General features: G+C 40.1%; 1 protein-coding gene across 2 annotated transcripts; it reads left to right on the top strand.

Moving 5' to 3' along the window:
• Nucleotides 1-2,363: 2,363 nt before the first annotated feature.
• LOC120310964 (glutaryl-CoA dehydrogenase, mitochondrial-like) lies at nt 2,364-18,180 on the top strand. 2 transcript variants are annotated; one of them, XM_039349972.1, is made up of 12 exons: nt 2,364-2,498; nt 3,505-3,619; nt 3,778-3,813; nt 4,519-4,662; nt 7,800-7,862; nt 8,698-8,868; nt 12,470-12,599; nt 12,919-13,135; nt 13,664-13,767; nt 14,982-15,107; nt 16,063-16,223; nt 16,350-18,180. In XM_039349972.1, the coding sequence occupies exons 1-12, from the start codon at nt 2,379-2,381 to the stop codon at nt 16,421-16,423; spliced, it is 1,461 nt and encodes a 486-aa protein (XP_039205906.1). In that variant the 5' UTR covers nt 2,364-2,378; the 3' UTR covers nt 16,424-18,180. The 2 variants fall into 2 exon arrangements, with proteins under 2 accessions (XP_039205906.1, XP_039205907.1); XM_039349973.1 differs by lacking the exon at nt 3,778-3,813.
• Nucleotides 18,181-18,464: the final 284 nt, after the last annotated feature.

The following is an 18,464-nucleotide window of genomic DNA, read 5'->3' as shown; positions in this document are numbered from 1 at the left end:
GCACTGGCTGAGGAATTCTGGGGGTTGAAGTACACAAGTCTTAAAGTTGCCAAGGTTGAGAATCCCTGGCTTAGACCCAACTACATGTTGTCTCTCAGAATGTCCTAACCAGCCAAAAGGGACATAGACCTACACAACAAATCACTGAAATAACAGCCCCAAGAATCCTGTCTCTTTTCTCAAGACCAAGACCCTCAAATACAATGCAGATTACCAGGCTTCAATCAATTCCACTAAAAGTGTCCAGTTCAGAGGAGATCGCAGTGATTTTAATCAATAGATACGTGAGAGCATTCTCCATATTGGCCCCCACAAGCATTTGCCTCTCCCCTCCTTTCCAAGAGGGACTAGGTCACCCTAAAGAGCAACCAATCTGCAGACATGATAAGTATGGAGAAATAATTACATTTTGTTGTTCTTATTGTCATGAGTTAATATTTAAGGAATCTTCATGCTACCTAAAGGCCCTGTTTATAGTACACTACCTGGCTGATGGCCTGAGTATCATCTAACTTGTGGTAAAAAAACAAAAGAAGTACTGTAGACTCAGGAAACAATGGGTAAAGAAGGAATGTGGACTGTGTTGGGAGGAATTCCCCCGTTCGGTTCTTCCAGCCGGGATTCTCCTTGACAGCGCAGTGCAGAAGAAATAGATCGTGAAGCCAGCTACCAGAAAGAGGTTTTATTTCGAGGATCAGCGTTGAGTGACAATTCAGCTCGAGTCCCCGGCTAGCTAGACAGAGTGATCTTTAAACAGGGGTTTTTATACCCTTTTGTGGTTTCCAAACTTGTCATTTCTGATTGGTAACAAACTTACCATTTCTAAGTGGTGAGTTAAAATTTGTCTTTCTTGATTTGCTGGTTTGTGACTATTGTTAGTTCCTTTTTCGTGCCTAAAAGGTGTTAATTACTTTTATTGTTGTGTCCTGATTGCTGCTAGCTGGTTCCTCATTGTGTGTGTCAAGTGTTTGCTGTTTTAGCCTCAGGCTGCTGTTGACCCAGTTTAGTTGGGGTGTTCCTAGATTATTTCTTAGTTGGGCTGGGGAGGGGGTGAGTACAAAAAATGTATTATAACAGCACAAAAGGAATATGGTCTGGTTTGGTCATCTAGACAGAATAAAGACCAAACTGCAAACAAATGTAAGAAGAGTAAATAAATAGAGAAATGATGGGAACCTTCAGAAAGTCATGGCTGGATGAGGTTAGTGAAATCCTCAAAATTTAACAAATAGTGTTGCTGTAAATTAGGATCTAAATAGATCACTTCCCTTATGTATGAATATTTTCCACTTTAACATACATCAGTTTTTAACTATTAAAATTAAATGTAAAATTAAATATTTTAAAAAGTGGCTTTGTACTCTAACTCTGGAATTTGAACCAACAAATCTTTTCCTATAGAGAGTTTTAAAAGGGGGAATGCTCTGTTCCCCCTTATTGCTTAGCAAAGTAAATAAAACAGATTAGGCAGGGAGCTTTAATTGTCCCTAACTCTTGCACAATATTCCTGATTTAGGTATAAAAAAGAAATCTAGAGAAATATGTACACTACTTATATAAAAAGGGAAAAGGCAAACAACATCCACCGTGGAGAACTTACTGGAAGGTTCTAAGCATTTATCTCTATTGAGTTGTTTGTTTGAATTGCAAAAATAACTTTAAAAAAGGCATCTGTTTTATTCATGAGCCATTTTTTTTACATCTTGCCCTGCATGCATAGACTAAAAGTAACCATAAACATGGAATACTATAATAGTAGAAGGGTGTCTATGCTTAAGGAATCCATTTTAACAGTTCTTTTGTGCATTCACACTAGAAGCACAGTACGAGGAGACCACCTAATTTTTACAGGCTGAGCACACACAATACCGGTAAGTAACCAGTTTTTTTCGTAACTTGGAAGGGGGGAGGAGGTTGAGGAAAACGATCGGCCACCTCCTGGCGGCTTCCAATGGGGAGGTGGAAAGAAGGCGGAGCCAACCCAGCTGCAACCAGCAAAATTAGGCATGGATAAAACTGGAGATGTTGTGAAATGCAAACTTTACAATGAAGACAAACAACGGTTTCTGGCACTTTCAGAGGCACTTTGCCAGCAATGACGCATGCTCAAAGGCATTTGCCCATAAGGAATGAACCAGCCCTTAAAAATGCGAAAGGGCTCAGGTTAATGTGAAAGCTCAGGCTACCATTCCACCTTTATTAAAGGATAAAGTGTTCGAGAGAGCCAGTTTGGTGCAATAGTTAAGGCACCAGGCTAGAATCCGAGAGACCCAGAGTTGTAGTTCTGCTTGAGGCATAAAGCCAGCGTGACTTTGGGCTAGTTATTTTCTCTAAGCCCTAACTGCAAGGACTAGCCCAGGCAGTCGCCAAAGTCAATAATGACTCGAAGGCATTCACCCACCCCCATATTGTCTGTGAACCAAGATCTCCACACTATGCAAAGAAACACTCCTTTAAGCTGCATAGCTATTACCAAGATTGATGCCCAGCGAGAAAAGGTACATTTTTTGAAACTTTTGAAAGGTGTTATATGTGTGTTAAATAAGGCAAACCAGCAAAATAATAAACAGCAATACAGACTGGGTGAAAAAAAACTGTCAAGTAACGGTGAGACAAATGTATGAAACGTTCACATCAGCAAAACCCCAGCGCTTGCCGCCTGAGCCGCTTCGGGATTCCTCCCTCCCCTCCTTTTCCCAGCCGCCGAGCCCCCCCCCCCGCCGCCGCCGCGTGCGTCGTGGCCACACGCCTCCTCTGCCTGGCCAATGGGCGAGGAGCGCGTCGCCTCGCGCTGCTAAGAAGGAAGGGCAGGCGAAGTCCATTAGCCTAAGGAGGGGCCGTGGTGAACTCGGGAGGAGACGTCACGTCACCTGCCGGCCTGTCAGTCTTCCGCGAAAAAGCTGGAAGCAAACCGTGAAGAAGCAAAGCCTCGATCGGCCCCACTCTCGGTCAGTATTCTTTTAAAGTACGGGTTGAAGTGCTGACCCTGAAATCAGTGGCGCTCCCAGCACTTGTTTGTATACAGGAGCGGGGAAATCCCTGACGGGTCCCTTCTCTTTTCCCCCTGATGGAGAATAGGCGCCTATAATAACCCCGTCCCCCAGAAGAAAACACACGAGTTGTGTTTTCTGCTCTGCAGAGCGCTAGGCCCTTCCCGCAAAGTTGGATAGGATTCATGTAAGTGGGCCTCGCATATCCTCTGTTTTCCTAATTTACACCTGGTCCATGGTGTACTGCTTGAATACCTTTTCCCATTTTCCCCCTCACTTTATTTGACTGTTTCTTTAATCCTAGGGACTGTTCCTTGTTTATTTAGTATGTGGTGCTTTAGTTTAATTCTTGCTTCTGTGTTATAAATAAAACTGAACTGAGTTATGGGTATCATCATTCTTCTATTCCAGCATTTTTTGGGGGGGGAGAAGGAGGACAATTGCACTTAGTTGAACACTCCAGTGATTTTCACGACTTAAAAGCTTACAATTTTCTCCATTTGACCTTTTCCAGGATTTATCCTCCATGGCGCTAAGGTTACCTAGCAGACTATTTCTGCAATGCAGAGGCAGTGTCACAAACTTCTGTGATACTCGAGCACAGAGCACAAGTGCACCTGTGCCAAAAGGTCAGTGACTGATTTTTGCTATCAGGTGAGGGTAGAGATAGTAGGGCCACAGCTAAGAGACAAATAAACCTATTTAGGATTCTTGGACTTTATGGAGAAGGAGCACAAAAGAAACAGTTGGATTGAGAAATGGGCTTATTTTGTCATTTGTGTTACAGAAAAAGAAGGGAAGCCTTTGGTAAATGGATCAAAAGGTAAACAGATTCTCCTTTCTTGCCAGTTGTGATTTAGAGCTGCATATCTGAGCTCATAATTTCCAATCACTCTTGAAACTTCATTCCTCCTAATTCATAGATCCTTACATTGAGAAAAATTGGAAATCTATTTGCTCTTGTTGTATAAGATACACAATCTGTTAATTCCTTTTCATTAATTTGGTGGGTCTGAGGAAGGATGTGAGTGTCCAAGGATCTATGCATCTAATAGATATAGATTAGATTTTGATTAGATAACTAAAATATTTTATTCCCTCAAAAATTGGTCCTGGATATTCTGTTCTAGAAGATACAAATCATTACTGCCACTATCACAATTGATAATTTTGTATATGTGTGTTCCCAGAAATAAGGCCCACCAAGCTGTCAACCTCAGTGTATAAATAACAATTATAGTTATAGAATATAACTCCGACCTGTATATTTCAGAACCATATGGTATAATAATTAAGGTGTAGACTTGGACTAAAAATGCATAGATTTGCAGACAGAGATTTACACAGGTTTGCATGTGCCAATTACACAACTTTTCGATGGCATTCATGTTACTGTCTGTTGGGAGAATTGTTGGACTATGTACTCCAATTACTTCAGCAGACCTTATATGGTACCTTTCATACTGGTGAGGGAATTTCTTTATCAGTCCTTTTATTCTTCAGGCTAGTTCTAGCTTTCTTCTTCCAGTTCCAAAAGCCCAGTTTGACTGGCGTGATGCCCTACAATTAGAAAGACTCCTGACTCAGGAGGAAATAATGATGCGGGACTCATTTCGTGCCTATTGCCAAGAAAAGTTGATGCCCAGGATCCTTATGGCCAATCGAAATGAAGGTAACTTTGTATTAACAATGTGGTGTTCTTCATACTTTGAGGCTTTGAGCTTCTACAGTCCCTTGGAACTGCTGGCTGGGCTGAGGCTGATGGGAATTGAAATTCAAAACATATGTAGGGCAGTAGATTGCCTATTATTGCTTTACATAACATGACATTCACCCTTTAGAAATAGAGAATCTCCTGTTTGGCATTTGCTGAATGTACCAATACATTAAATAGCTAAGTTACTTATTCAGTGACTTGGATGGCAGTACTATTGTTTTGGATAAATGTCTATGGAGATTCTCAGTCATCCTGGTCATAGTTATCTCAAAGGTGCTTTTTCACTAGGCAACTGAACCCTTATGTAGCCATATTTATCTGTACAAACCTTCAATGTATTTAAAATAGGTAGTTGTGAGGCAGAGGTCCAGCATGGCACATATGTGGTCTGGGCTGAGGTTCATTCTGTCACCTAAGGTGCTGTCTACAAGAGCACAAAATGGGAGTTATCAGAACCCTGGACCACCAAACTGAAGGTCTGCCTACCAGCAAAGATGAGAAAGAAAAAGAACTAAAAGACACCAAGGAAGCCCGCAGAACGTGTGGCTATCCCAAGTGGGCCTGCATCAAATCCCAAAGAAGACCCAGCAGATGCTTCTCCTTACAGACAAAGAAGAAAACAATAAACGAAACAACGTTGTCATTCCATACATTGCAGGAATATCAGAAAAGCTCTGGAGGATTTTCAGCTAACACAACATACGTGCACACTTCAAACCCACAAAAACAAAACAACCACTTCAAAAATGTATGGCACAACATTGGAGAACAAACCCATCAGGACAAGATTCAGCAGTCCATCTCATTTAAAAGACAAAGGCCACTCTTTCAAAGACATTTTGCTCAGAGAGAACCACTGGTTTGAAAGAGGAGTCAAAGGGGTCAAAGAGGCCATCTATGTCAAAATTGAACAGCCCTCTCTCAACAGAGGAAGAGGGATACGACATCTATCTTCATTCTACAACACAGTCCTTTCAGCAATTCCAAGAAGCTCCATACTCATTTGTACTACTCGGGTGACTCTGGTGACACATAAATCTCCAGGTGGCCTCAATGATTCTCTAAAAGAATGCAAATGACCAGCTATCTGCAAGGAGTATAAATCCTTCCATTCCCCACTATCTAGTCCAGTGGTTCTCAACATGTGGGTTGGGACCCCATTTGGGGTCGAACGACCATTTCACGGGGGTCGCCAAACAACGCAATCCGCCATTTTTTTCCTCTTTTCCTTAGCTGTGCTACTCCCTTTTATTCTATTGGCTTTTGAAAGCCAATAGAATAGACTCTCTTGAATAGAGTCTAATTCGATTGGCTTTCAAAAGCCAATAGAAATTGTCCAGGCTGTCTCTGCCCTGCTGAGCCCGCCAAAAGTCCCATTCTGCAAACGGTGCTGCACTAGTTGAGTAGTCCTCGACTTACAACCGGTTGAGTAGTCCTCGACTTATGACCGGTTGGGGGTTGCGGCATTAAAAAGGTTGAGAACCACTGATCTAGTCAGAGCTGGAGAAGCTTCTTGGATGAGAAGTGAAATGTTTTCGAAGAAAAACAAAGTCCATTTGCCTCGTGAAAAGGCACCTTTGGGATCAATTTTCAAAAGGGAGTGACAGTATCTCTGAGTTAAGTGTACTTTGATTTCCTTTCAGATATTCATGTTCTCAGAAAATGACACCTATCTAGGTATCAGAAATGAAAATATATGTGGGTATAAATCAATGAGAGCCAGTTTGGTGTAATGATGAAAGACACCAGGAGATCCTGCCTTATTTTTATCTTGTCTTAAGCATAAAGTAAGCTTAGTGGTTTTGGGCTATTCTCTCACACTCAGTCCTAGGAAGATGATGAAAGCAAACCATTTCTGAAAATTTTGCCAAGAAAGCTGCATGAACTAATGTAGACTTAGGAGTCAAGACTCACTTGAAAGAATATACATTTTGTCTGTGTTATTTCATATACAATCTTACCTGCCCTTAGAGCTGTGGTGACATAGTGATTAGAATGCAGTAAAGGTAGGGATCCCTGCAGATTTTACTGTAGGGGTGGTGACTGTAGGGGTTGTTGCTGACTGTAGGGGTGGTGCTCATCTCCATTTCTTGGCCATTAAGCTAGCGCTGTCCAAAGACATTTCCATGGTCATGTGGCTAGTATGATGTCATGAAGCACTGTTACTTTCCCACTGAAGTGGTACCTATTTATCTACTTGCATTTGCATGCTTTCAAATTGCTAGGTTAGCAGGAGCTGGAGCAAGGATGGGAGCTCACCTCATGTGGCACTCAGATGTTGAACCTGAGCTGTCGGCTTTCTAGCTGACAAGCCCAGTGTCTTAACCGTTGAGCCACCATACTGCCCTAGAATGCAGGATTGCAGGCTAACTCTGCCCATAGCCTGGAGTTCAATCCTGATTGGCTCAAGGTTGACTCAGCCTTCCATCCTTCTGAGGTTGGTAAAATAAGGATCCAGATTGTTGGGGGCAATATACTGACTCTATAAAATGGTTAGAAAGTGCTATAAAGCACTATGAAATGGTATTCCCAAGTGGTATTTCACAAGGCAACTGGACTTTCTTGTTTTTCTTTGAAGGCGTTTTGCTTCTTATTCAAGAAGCTTCTTCAGCTCTATCTGAATGGTGGGGGAATGGAAGGATTTATACTCCTTGCAGACAGCAAATGAATGCAAATGACCAGCTGTCTGCAAGGAGTACAAATCCTTCCATTCTCCACCATCCAGTCAGAGCTGAAGAAGCTTTTTGGAAGAGAAGCGAAACATCTTCAACAAAAAACGAAGTCCAGTTGCCTTTGGGACAACCATCATCTGGATGACTGAGAATCTCCATAGACATATGAAGTGGTATGTAAGTCTAAGTGCTATTGCTATTAAAATGGAATACTGTTTTTAATGTAAATTCAGTAATTGCTGACTTTGGGGCTCTAGTAATGATCAAAGTTACTTGTCAGTATTATAACATGTCTCTATATTGCATACCAGGCTTCTGAGAAATATAGAAATATAGATACTTTATGCATATTTCTTACAGTAGGTTTTGCTTATAATGTTATAAATTACATTCTTTTATTATCTTCTATTTTCATTCTAGTCTTTCACCGGGAAATTGTGTCAGAGATGGGGACTCTTGGTGTCTTGGGCCCAACCATCAAAGGTATTGTTAAACATTTTTCATGACGTGGGTGAGCCCATTATATCTGTAGCAGAAATGGAGGGTTTTTCAGAACTTTTTCATGTTTCTTGGGAGGAGAAGTTCAAAATTTATCATGTCTCCATTTCAGCTGTAGTTTAAGTATTTGATAAATCATCTCCATCACCTTCTAGGTATTTGTATACCTCTTTTATTTGACTGATCAGTTCTTTGTTTCTGCTGGTTTGCATTTGTATTCAGTCAGTGACTTCAAAGTTTTATCTACAATTTAATTTATTATTTAATATTTTTTATTTGTCCTATAAGAGAAATATAGTTAAAATCAATGAATGAAAGAATATGGGAAGTATATTTTGAAGTGTTTTGAAAAGTAACAATATGATGTATTTTGGTTGTGCTACTAGTCTGGTTGTGGCTTATCTTGCAGAATTAAATATTAGATTTTGTTTTTAAATGCCCTGTTATGAATTGTGAAATGCTTGACTACAAAAATTAAAATACAAACTTTTAAAATCCAGATTTAGAAATTGCCAATCATTTATCATATTTGAAATATTAGGGTTTCTAGTTTTAGAGACTTAGTAAAACTTGATTTTAGTTTATATTAGGAACTTTGAAGCTGTAACAATTACCTTATATCTGTAAGATATAAAATACATTTTGAGGCTTCTTGGAGTATTAGGACACTACTCTGCTAAAATAAATTATTCCCTTTATTTTCTTGTTTCTTTCTAAATATTTGGCAGATAGGATCTTTCAGGAGAGTTAGCTCAGAGGGTTACAACTGATTTCTTGACACAGATGGGTTTATGATTAATTCTCCATTCTTTTGCCTTAGGTTATGGCTGTGCGGGGACCACTTATGTTGCATATGGACTCCTGGCCAGGGAGATTGAGAGGGTAGACAGTGGTTATCGGTCAGTCATGAGTGTTCAGTCATCTTTGGTGATGCATCCTATATATGCATATGGGACAGAAGAGCAAAAGCAGAAATATTTGCCAGGCCTGGGTGAGTTAATTTATTTATTTATTTAATTTTATTTATATGCCGCCAAATCCCAAGGGACTCAGGGCGGCATACAAAATTAAAACAATAATCTAACAATAAAATAATACAATCATACAGCGTGTCCGATCATATCCCCCCCCCCGGGGATATCAGCCCCAGGCCTGCCGGAACAGGAGAGTTTTAACAGCTTTCTTAAAGGCCGGCAGGGTGGGAGTAGTTCGAACCTCGGGGGGAAGTTGATTCCACCAGGTCGGAGCCACCACAGAAAAGTCCCTTCCCCAAGGCCCCGCCAGCCGACATTGTCTGACCGACGGGACCTGAAGGAGGCCCAATCTATGGGACCTCACCGGTCTCTGGGAACTGTGCGGCAGTATGCGGTCCTGTAAGTAACCTGGCCCTATGCCATGAAGGGCTTTAAAGGTGATAACCAACACCTTGAATTGCGTCCGGAGACCCACAGGAAGCCAGTGCAGCTCGCAGAAGATAGGTGACACGTGGGCGTACCTTGGCGCGCCCACAATCGCTCTCGCGGCTGCATTCTGAACCAACTGTAGCCTCCGAACGCTCTTCAAGGGTAGCCCCATGTAGAGCGCGTTACAGTAATCCAGTCTTGAGGTGACAAGGGCATGAGTGACCGTGAGTAAAGCCTCCCGGTCCAAATAAGGCCGCAACTGGTGCACCAGGCGAACCTGGGCAAAGGTCCCCCTGGCCACAGCTGATAGATGTTGTTCCAAATTTAGCTGTGAGTCCAGGAGGACACCCAAGTTGCGTGCCTGCATTGAGGGAGGTAAATTTGCCCCCCCCCCCCGGACTAATGATGAACCATACTGATGATACCTCACCCCATGTCGCCGAATGATCTCATCCAGCGGTTTCATGTAGATGTTAAAAAGGAGGGGGGACAGGACCGAGCCCTGAGGCACTCCATGATCGAGGCGCCTAGGGGTCGATCTCTGTCCACCCGCCAACACCGACTGCGACCTGTCAGACAGGAGGAGAACCACCGCAATACGGTGCCGCCCACCCCCACCTCTCCGAGACGACGCAGAAGGATACCATGGTCGATGGTATCGAAAGCCGCTGAGAGGTCAAGAACCACCAGGATAGAGGAATGACCCCTATCCCGGGCTCGCCAGAGGTCATCGGTCAGTGCGACCAAAGCAGTCTCAGTGCTGTAGCCGGGCCTGAAACCAGATTGAAAAGGGTCCAGATAATTAGTTTCATCCAAGGATCGCAAGAGTTGGGACGCCACCACCTTCTCTACAACCTTCCCCACAAAGGGGAGGTTGGAGACAGGACGAAAGTTCTTCAAAACAGCTGGGTCCAGGGAAGGCTTCTTGAGGAGGGGCCTCACCACCGCTTCCTTTAAAGGTTGCGGGAAAGACCCCTCCATCAAGGAGGCGTTGATTATCGCCTGGAGCCAGCCTCGTGTCACCTCCCTACTGGCAGAAACCAGCCAGGAGGGGCACGGGTCCAATAAACAGGTGGCGGCATTCATTGCCCTCACGGCCTTGTCCACTTCATCAGGGGTCACAGGCTCAAACTCGCTCCAGATAACATGACTAAGACCAGCCCCCGGCAACTCGGCTGGCACTGCCCAGTCAGAGTCCAGGTCTCTCTAAATCTGAGCGATTTTGTCCGAAAGAAACTGAACAAACTCCTCAGCTCTCCCCTTCAAGGGTTCCTCCGCCTCTTCCACTTTAAGAAGGGAGCGGGTCACCCTAAACAAGGCGGCCGGGCGAGATTCTGCGGATGCAATAAGTGCAGAAAAGTGAACATGCTTTGCCGCCCTTATCGCCACTAAATAAGTCCTAAGATAGGCTTTTAATAGTGATCGGTCAGATTCAGAGTTACTGGCCCTCCAATGTCGCTCTAGACGTCTCTTGTGGCGCTTCATCTCCCGGAGCTCCTCAGTAAACCAAGGTGCCCTCCGGGGACCACCACCACAGAGAGGTTGCAAAGGCGCAATTCGATCCAGGGCCCCGGATGCCGCTTCATTCCAGGCCGCAACCAGGGACCCGGATGAGTTGTGGACAAGGGAGTCAGGTATTTCCCCAATCTCCTCCTGGAACTGATCTGGGTCCATTAGGCGCCTGGGGCAGAACCAACTAGTCGGCTCCCTCTGCCTGCGATGGGGGAGTGATGCTCTGAAGTCCAGCCTCAATAGGAAATTATCTGTCCATGACAAGGGCGAGATCTCTATTCCCCTTAATTCCAGATCATGTCTCCATTGCCCCGAGAGAAACACAAGGTCGAGTGTGTGTTTAGTTTAGAAGACTGAATGCAGAAGTTTATTCTGTAGTTATACCAACATTGGTATGTTTTTATCGCTTGTGCTATTATTATTACACAAACATGCATACATGTGTATGCATGTACATTCACATCATATTTAAACTTGCCCAAATCCCAAAGAGAACCAATTTTATCTTCTCCTATCCAGCCAGCTGACATCTCAGCATTCTGTATGTCCTAAAAACGTATGCTTCGCAGATCATATTAATGTTCTTACATTTGATTATTAAAAAATATTTTAGAGGAGTTCTAGTATGTACTAGAAATTATCTCCTTTTTATCTATTTTTATTCTATCTTTTGTATTTTAGAAAATTTCCTAGTTACAGTCTTTTGATTTGCCAGCTTTGGAAATAACAATTAAAATTTGCACAAGACAAAATTATAATTATCTCCTTTATTCACATAGAAGTCAGTAGTGTTACTTTTTTGTTTCCTTGAATATCCCAAATATCTTCCTTTTTTCACTTTTGGCATTTATAGTAAAACAGTGAAGTAATTCTTTTCCAGGTTCTTCTCATCCTTCAATTAGAATTTGGTTGAGGTTTTTTTAAAAAAAACTTTTTATTTAACACTAATAATTTTATTTTTACAGTTTATCTATTCTATTTTACCCATTAAAATTATATTTTAATTTCATGTTTTAGTTAATTGTTACTTCATTCTTTCCCCATTTCCCAGTACTTTCCTTCCATCTTCTGGTTTGGCTCTGCTTAGACCAGCTTTAGACCAGCTTCAATTTTTTTCTTTTTGGTTCTGCTGGTTTTTTATCATATTGTTTATTAAGATAGTTTTGGCTGTTTATTTAAAGAATACTCTTTTTTAAAAGTAAATTACAGTATACAATACTTTAATCCAGAAGGATTGATAGAATTTGTGAATTTTTTTGCCTACTAGGATCCATAGTACAATGGTAACTTGCTACTCATTGTTAATTCCAGGAGGTGCAATGAGTACCAAAAACAATGAATATCAAACATATTTTCCCATAAGGAATAATTTAGTGAATCACTAGGCAGCCGGACACTGACAAGTTTGACTCTTCCAGCTCTATTCTGAATTGAAATTGAAATTAAGTTCTAGCTTGTGCATTGAGTACCAAGCAAAGAATGAGTACTGGGACAAAATTTTCAGATCAAAATATGTTGAGTACCAAATTTGATGAGTTTCAAAGCGATTAAGTATCAAAGTACCACTGTAGATTTATCCTTGTGAAGTTGTTTAAATAACAACAAGACTTGTGAAGAAGTGAGAAGGATAATTTAGGAGTTGCTATACTCATCTTTTGATGTTTTTTTTCACCATAGCTAAAGGAGAGTTGCTGGGCTGTTTTGGGCTTACAGAACCTAACCATGGAAGTGATCCTGGTAGCATTGAGACTCGGGCCCAGTACAACCCTTCCAGGAAAACCTACACACTCAATGGTTCCAAGACTTGGTGAGGTTTGCACTTGTCCTCATGTATGCAGATCACAAGAGGGAAGTAACCTAGGACACTTGGATTATTTTGAAATAGTGGTAAAACTTTAAGCCCCTGATAATTATGGTGACAGATTTGAGAGAAGAGGACTGAATTAAATTTTGTTTCTGGAAGATTAGATACCACCTAAGCTTTGCTCTGTTCAGAGATGGTTTTCACATTGTATTTTCCCCTCTAGAGTATGCCTTTTTGTAGCTACTTGAATTTTAACTTGATTTTTATAAGACCTAATGTTGAGGCATACCAGACATTGACAATATATTTGCTCTTTTTTTAGGATCACTAATTCTCCGATGGCTGACCTATGTGTAGTGTGGGCTGTATGTGATGATGGCAAAATACGGGGCTTCCTATTGGAACGAGGAATGAAAGGTCTTTCTACCCCAAAGATTGAGGGCAAATTTTCACTACGGGCCTCTCTTACTGGGATGATTATTATGGAAGATGTAGAAGTGCCTGAAGAGAATCTACTACCCAAAGTGTCTGGACTTGCAGTAAGATCTCTCCACAATCCATGTGATACTCATTGGCATGTGAATGGTACAGTGACCAGGAATGCTACAAGGGGTGTTAGTCCAAGTTAATTACCAGGGGATGTTGAGAAAGATTGAAAATACATTTTAGTTCAAGCTTAACAGTATTTCTAGATAATTTAGCTATAAGGTTTGGGTTTATTTCATTATGAATGTGTAAATTGCATTGCAACAATAAGTACTACTGTACAACTAAGGAACAAATATAAATCTAGTATTCCATATTTATTTATATTATGCTGTCTTTGAACAACCTCCTTCAAAAAAACCTTAGTCGTATCAAATGTGATTTATGACATTATTTTAAAAGGGACTTAATATGTAAAATAAACTTGAGGGCAATCTCATTTGTAAGCTTGCACACACAGCTAGTAAACAGATGGTAGATGCGAGTCATGTGGATGATCCTTGGAAATCAGTGCCTTTTTGGAATAGAAGGAATATTAATAAATTCCTTCTCTGAATTGTAATGTCTTTCTCTTCTCACAGGGACCTTTTGGCTGCTTGAATAATGCACGTTATGGCATCTCCTGGGGAGCACTGGGTGCTGCTGAGTTCTGTATGCATACAGCCAGGCAGTATACTTTGGATAGGTAAAGTCTCAAGATTTCTTGACAGATGTTCTACAGCAGTGGTTCTCAACCTTTTTAATGCCGCGACCCCCAACCAGTCGTAAGTCGAGGACTACTCAACTGGTGCAGCACCGTTTTGGCAGGCTCAGCAGGGCAGAGACAGCCTGGACAATTCCTGTTGGCTTTTGAAAGCCAATAGAATTAGACTCTATTCAAGAGAGTCTATTCTATTGGCTTTCAAAAGCCAATAGAATAAAAGGGAGTAGCAAAGCTAAGGAAAAGGGGGAAAAAATGGTGGACCGTGTTGTTTGGCGACCCCCGTGAAATGGTCATTCGACCCCAAATGGGGTCCCGACCCACAGGTTGAGAACCGCTGTTCTACAGGAAATGGCATGTGATTGCAATGATGCTTACATACTAATATGTAGGTATCCTTAATATTTCATTTACACAAAAACTATGATTGTGATATGATCCCAAGATATCAGTCATGTGGAAGAGATTATGAGCTTTGTTTCAAGATCATGCTGAGCATCCTTGACTGAACTCACATTTGAAAAAAGATATCCAGCAATGCCAGTTTTGCTAAGAATATATTGGATGAAAGAAGATTCCTAAAGATATACATTTTATTTATATTTCATGGGTTCTTAACAGATCCTTAGGTCCCCAGGGTACTACTCAAGATTATTCATGGATGGTTTCCATTTGTGCAGTTCTATGGCCATTTGTAATAGAGCACATATTTAGGGTCACTGGAATATATGAAGATAATAGAAGCAGCTGCATTTTCAGATTTAGATTATGTCTCCATAATTTTCTATAATTCTCAAGTTATATTAACTAAAGTGTATCTCCAGTCCTAAATCACACTTCAGGCTGGATTTTGTAGCCAGAAATTATTCTATAGATTATTCTGTTGCTTCTCATACCATATATTTAGTTAGTGATTGTATTCAATTCTCTTCATTGAATTTTTCTGAGTCTCCACCACTTTTTCCAAGTTTGCATCTTACAGAATACAGAAAAGATCTTATTCTATTTCATCTGCTCTTTGTTACACCTGTTATATCTGAATTCTTCTTTAAGATTAACTTGATATGCTTAAAAGCTTCTAATATGATAGAATACCTTCTACATGGTGATCCTCCAAATACTTCTAGTATTTTAAACTCTTTTTTTCTACAGTACCTGTGCAATGGTTTTAGCTGAATTATCTCATCCATTCATCTTAGAAATCAGTTTGGAGCTCCTTTGGCAAGAAACCAATTGATCCAGAAGAAGTTGGCTGACATGCTCACAGAGATCACTATTGGGTTACAGGCTTGTCTGCAACTGGGGCGCTTGAAAGATGAAGACAAGTAGGCATACATTTGTGTATGTAATTAATGACAGAACTGTGCATAGTGACCTTTTTTTCCTCATAGGGAGGTTTAGTCAAATGGAAGATAAAATGGACACACTACTTCATTTTGTATCTGGGGAAACACTTTAAAAGAGCAGTACCTCTCTGCTGGAGAGAGACAGAGATAAAAGGGAGGATCAAATTGTTCTCCTTTTTTTAACCCACAAATTACATTTTTTCAGTTTCTCCCAGCACTGCAGTGTGCAACAATTATAAAAAAAAAATCTACTCACTGTGTTGCAGCTAGCACACATCTGGGACTATCCCAGTGTGGAAGGTAGACATTAGAAATTATACTTTAAATATAGTAACCCATTACTATTTTATAGTATGATATGACAAAAAGCAAGGTCTCTATTAAGCTATAAGAAAGAAGGGAGAAAAAGGAGATAAGTTTAAGCTTAAGAGAATACAAAACGGAGCTGCAATTTCATTTCTCAGAGGATAGTCATATGTTAAATATGCTGTGTTAAGTTCCTGGGAAGATGCAGTCAAGCTTGAGCCAACTAAGAGAGAAAGCCTAATGCTACAGCATTTAAGTCTGCTTTTAAAAGCAATTAACACCAGGAAGAAAAAAATTGCACAACCACAAGATGTGGTTAGTTATTGCCATTCTTTTCTTTTTCATCATAATCCCAATGAAACTCTGGCTGTAATGGTAGCTGTAAAAAGAAAGCATTGGAGGTTGGTAAATGAGGATCCAGATTGTTGGGGGCAATATGCTGATTCTGTAAAAGTTCTCACCTCTCTTGTGTACCTTGTCCTCCTGTCCAATTTTTTTTTTAAAAAAAGATGCTACACTAGATGTGATTTCTGTCACATCTGATTTGTTATCTATTTTATATGAAAAACCTAGGCACCTAAGCCCTTTCATTCCTCACTTGATTCTAGCATTTGTTCTATGTTCCCAGGGCAACTCCTGAAATGATCTCTATGCTGAAACGGAATTCCTGTGGGAAAGCCCTGGAGATTGCCCGGCAAGCTCGTGACATGCTAGGGGGCAATGGAATTGCAGATGAATATCATGTCATCAGGCATGTTATGAACTTGGAGGCAGTTAACACATATGAAGGTAAAAAAGGATTGTAATTATGTCCAGCAAACATGTTATTTAGAAACATGTTCTATTATTTTGCTTCATTTATATCTTTTTTTAAAGAGACAATTCTAACAACATTTTTCCCTTTTTTGCCTTCAGGGACTCATGATATCCATGCTCTCATCCTTGGCAGAGCTATCACTGGACTTCAGGCATTCACAGTTGGGAAATAAACACATTTCTTCAGTTTTCTTCTATATGATTCCAGTTTGGAAGATCACTCAAGATGGTTTATGACGTGGGAATATCTTTATAAGATGAACACGACTGCTTCTGCTCACCAGACTGTGATCAAATTATTCAGTTCAACTCAATTATTTGTAAGCTGAAACAAATCAAGCATTTGAAAATTCTCTGTTGTTCACCAAAAGTACAGAAAGAAATTAAAAGTGCTGCGTTATGTTAAACGAAAAACTTTTTCTAATTGGTAGAAGGATATCACTATAGTCTAGGAAATGTTTTGGAATTGTCTAATTGTTTTTGAGGCAAACTATTTTGGTAAGTAACTGTAGATATTTGATTTTTAAAGCTGACTGCTTTAGAGTCCAGTCACAGCCCTGAGATCTATATCAGCGTGGATAATCTACAATTTATAGTTTTAAAAAATCCAGGTAAGATTCCTCTTTTTGTGTAAGAGGAACCTGTAATACTTGCAAACACAGAAGATGAAAATCAGAATTTACTACCTACTCTGTGCTTTTCCTGCCCTGTGACGTAACTAGTTGCTGTTTTTAGTGCCTTCATTGACAGTGTTAAATAAAGACTGATTTTTTTTATATTAGCACACATTTTTGTTGGTGGGTTAAGCTATTTCAGCTCAGACCTTTGCCCCTTTGAATAAGATCCCCTTTGTGCTTTCAAAAATAAATTTAATGTGATGAATTTCCAACAGTAGTTTGTGTAGAATGATTAGTTGAAACCTGATATTCTAATACTAGCGAGGAGAGAAAATTAGGCTTTCCTGTGAGCAGTTCTTTCACATCTTTACTAGCACTTAAAATTATTTAACTCTTTGGATAGGATTAAATAGAGAAAACAGCCCATTTCTACCCAATGAGACTGTGAGTGGCGGTATTTGTCACAAGTATAGTGACAAAACTTAAAAGGGCATTGAGTTTTGCCACTTGTAAGAGAACACTTGAAATTGTCTTTATTTAAAGCAGTAAAGTACTATTATAGCTTTTGGCTGTTACACTTCTGCTGCTGTGGTTAAGAATTCAGAAAACAGTGACTGAAGTATGGCAATTCCAAGTTCTTATTGCTAGATGAAATGTAATGAGTGGGGCTTGAAGATTGATTCATAGTTTTCCAAAATCAGTGATATTGGGTTATATTTTGCAATTGGCTATGAATTTTATGATTTCATATGGTTCTTAACTGTGTGTGTGTGTAATCAGCAAATTTGTCCCTATCATCAAAATTCATATATAATGTATATTTGGATTCTTAATTCTCTGTTTTTAATATGCAGTATGACTTTTAAGTGTTTCTTAGCATGTCAAGTGTTTTGTTCGTTTAATCTATGTACTGAAATTAATTGGTAATTAATTTTATTTTCTAAAACAGAAGTTACATTATGGAACAGTTAAGGCTGTAAGACATGAGGTCTAATCTCTGAGCCTTGGATGTGGCCCACAGAGACCACCAAATATTGCCACCACATTATAAAAAGGAAAAAATGATTATATTTAAAGACAACTTAAATGTAATCGTTTTTTTTATCCTGGCCCCACAGCTTCCTTATCCCTGATTTTGGGAGTAGAACTTTCAACATACCACTCAAAGTTAAAGTAAAGATGTTAGCTTAAGAAAAGTTGTGTAATCATGAGCCAAGAAATCAATTTCTAATACTTAAGGAGCACTAAATAAGATGCAAATGCAGAGATAAAAATGTATGATGTTTCTAATTAAAAGGACAGATATGAAAAGATTTTTTTTGTGGTTTACCATATCACACTGTACTGCCTAGTACTGACGTTAGTATATTGCTGAAAGGCAAAAAATACAGGGAAAATAATAACCTGGTTAGCTACTGCAAGAAGATATCACAGACTAACTACAAACAATGGCATGACAAAGTAGCAACTGGAATGGTGCATTGGAAGATCTGCAAGAAATATCATTTGCCTACAAGCAAGAACTGGTGGGACCATAAAATAGAGAAAGTAATAGAAAGGGGAAAAGCTAGTGTTCTGGGACTTTAGAATTCAGACA

This window comes from Crotalus tigris, unplaced genomic scaffold (genome assembly GCF_016545835.1).
Source record: "Crotalus tigris isolate CLP2741 ecotype Arizona unplaced genomic scaffold, ASM1654583v1 scf7180000018305.80059, whole genome shotgun sequence".
NCBI lineage: Eukaryota > Metazoa > Chordata > Lepidosauria > Squamata > Viperidae > Crotalus > Crotalus tigris.
Note: the sequence above shows the minus strand (reverse complement) of the source record. Positions and strands in the feature narration are given on the sequence as shown.

Excerpts from the sequence above, each read along its gene's own strand:
- LOC120310964 (XM_039349972.1), top strand. The coding sequence starts at position 2,379 with ATGACTCGAAGGCATTCACCCACCCCCATATTGTCTGTGAACCAAGAT. Across the intron at positions 12,600-12,918 it reads CTCAATGGTTCCAAGACTTG|GATCACTAATTCTCCGATGG; the intron begins GTGAGGTTTGCA and ends CTCTTTTTTTAG. Across the intron at positions 13,768-14,981 it reads AGGCAGTATACTTTGGATAG|AAATCAGTTTGGAGCTCCTT; the intron begins GTAAAGTCTCAA and ends CATTCATCTTAG.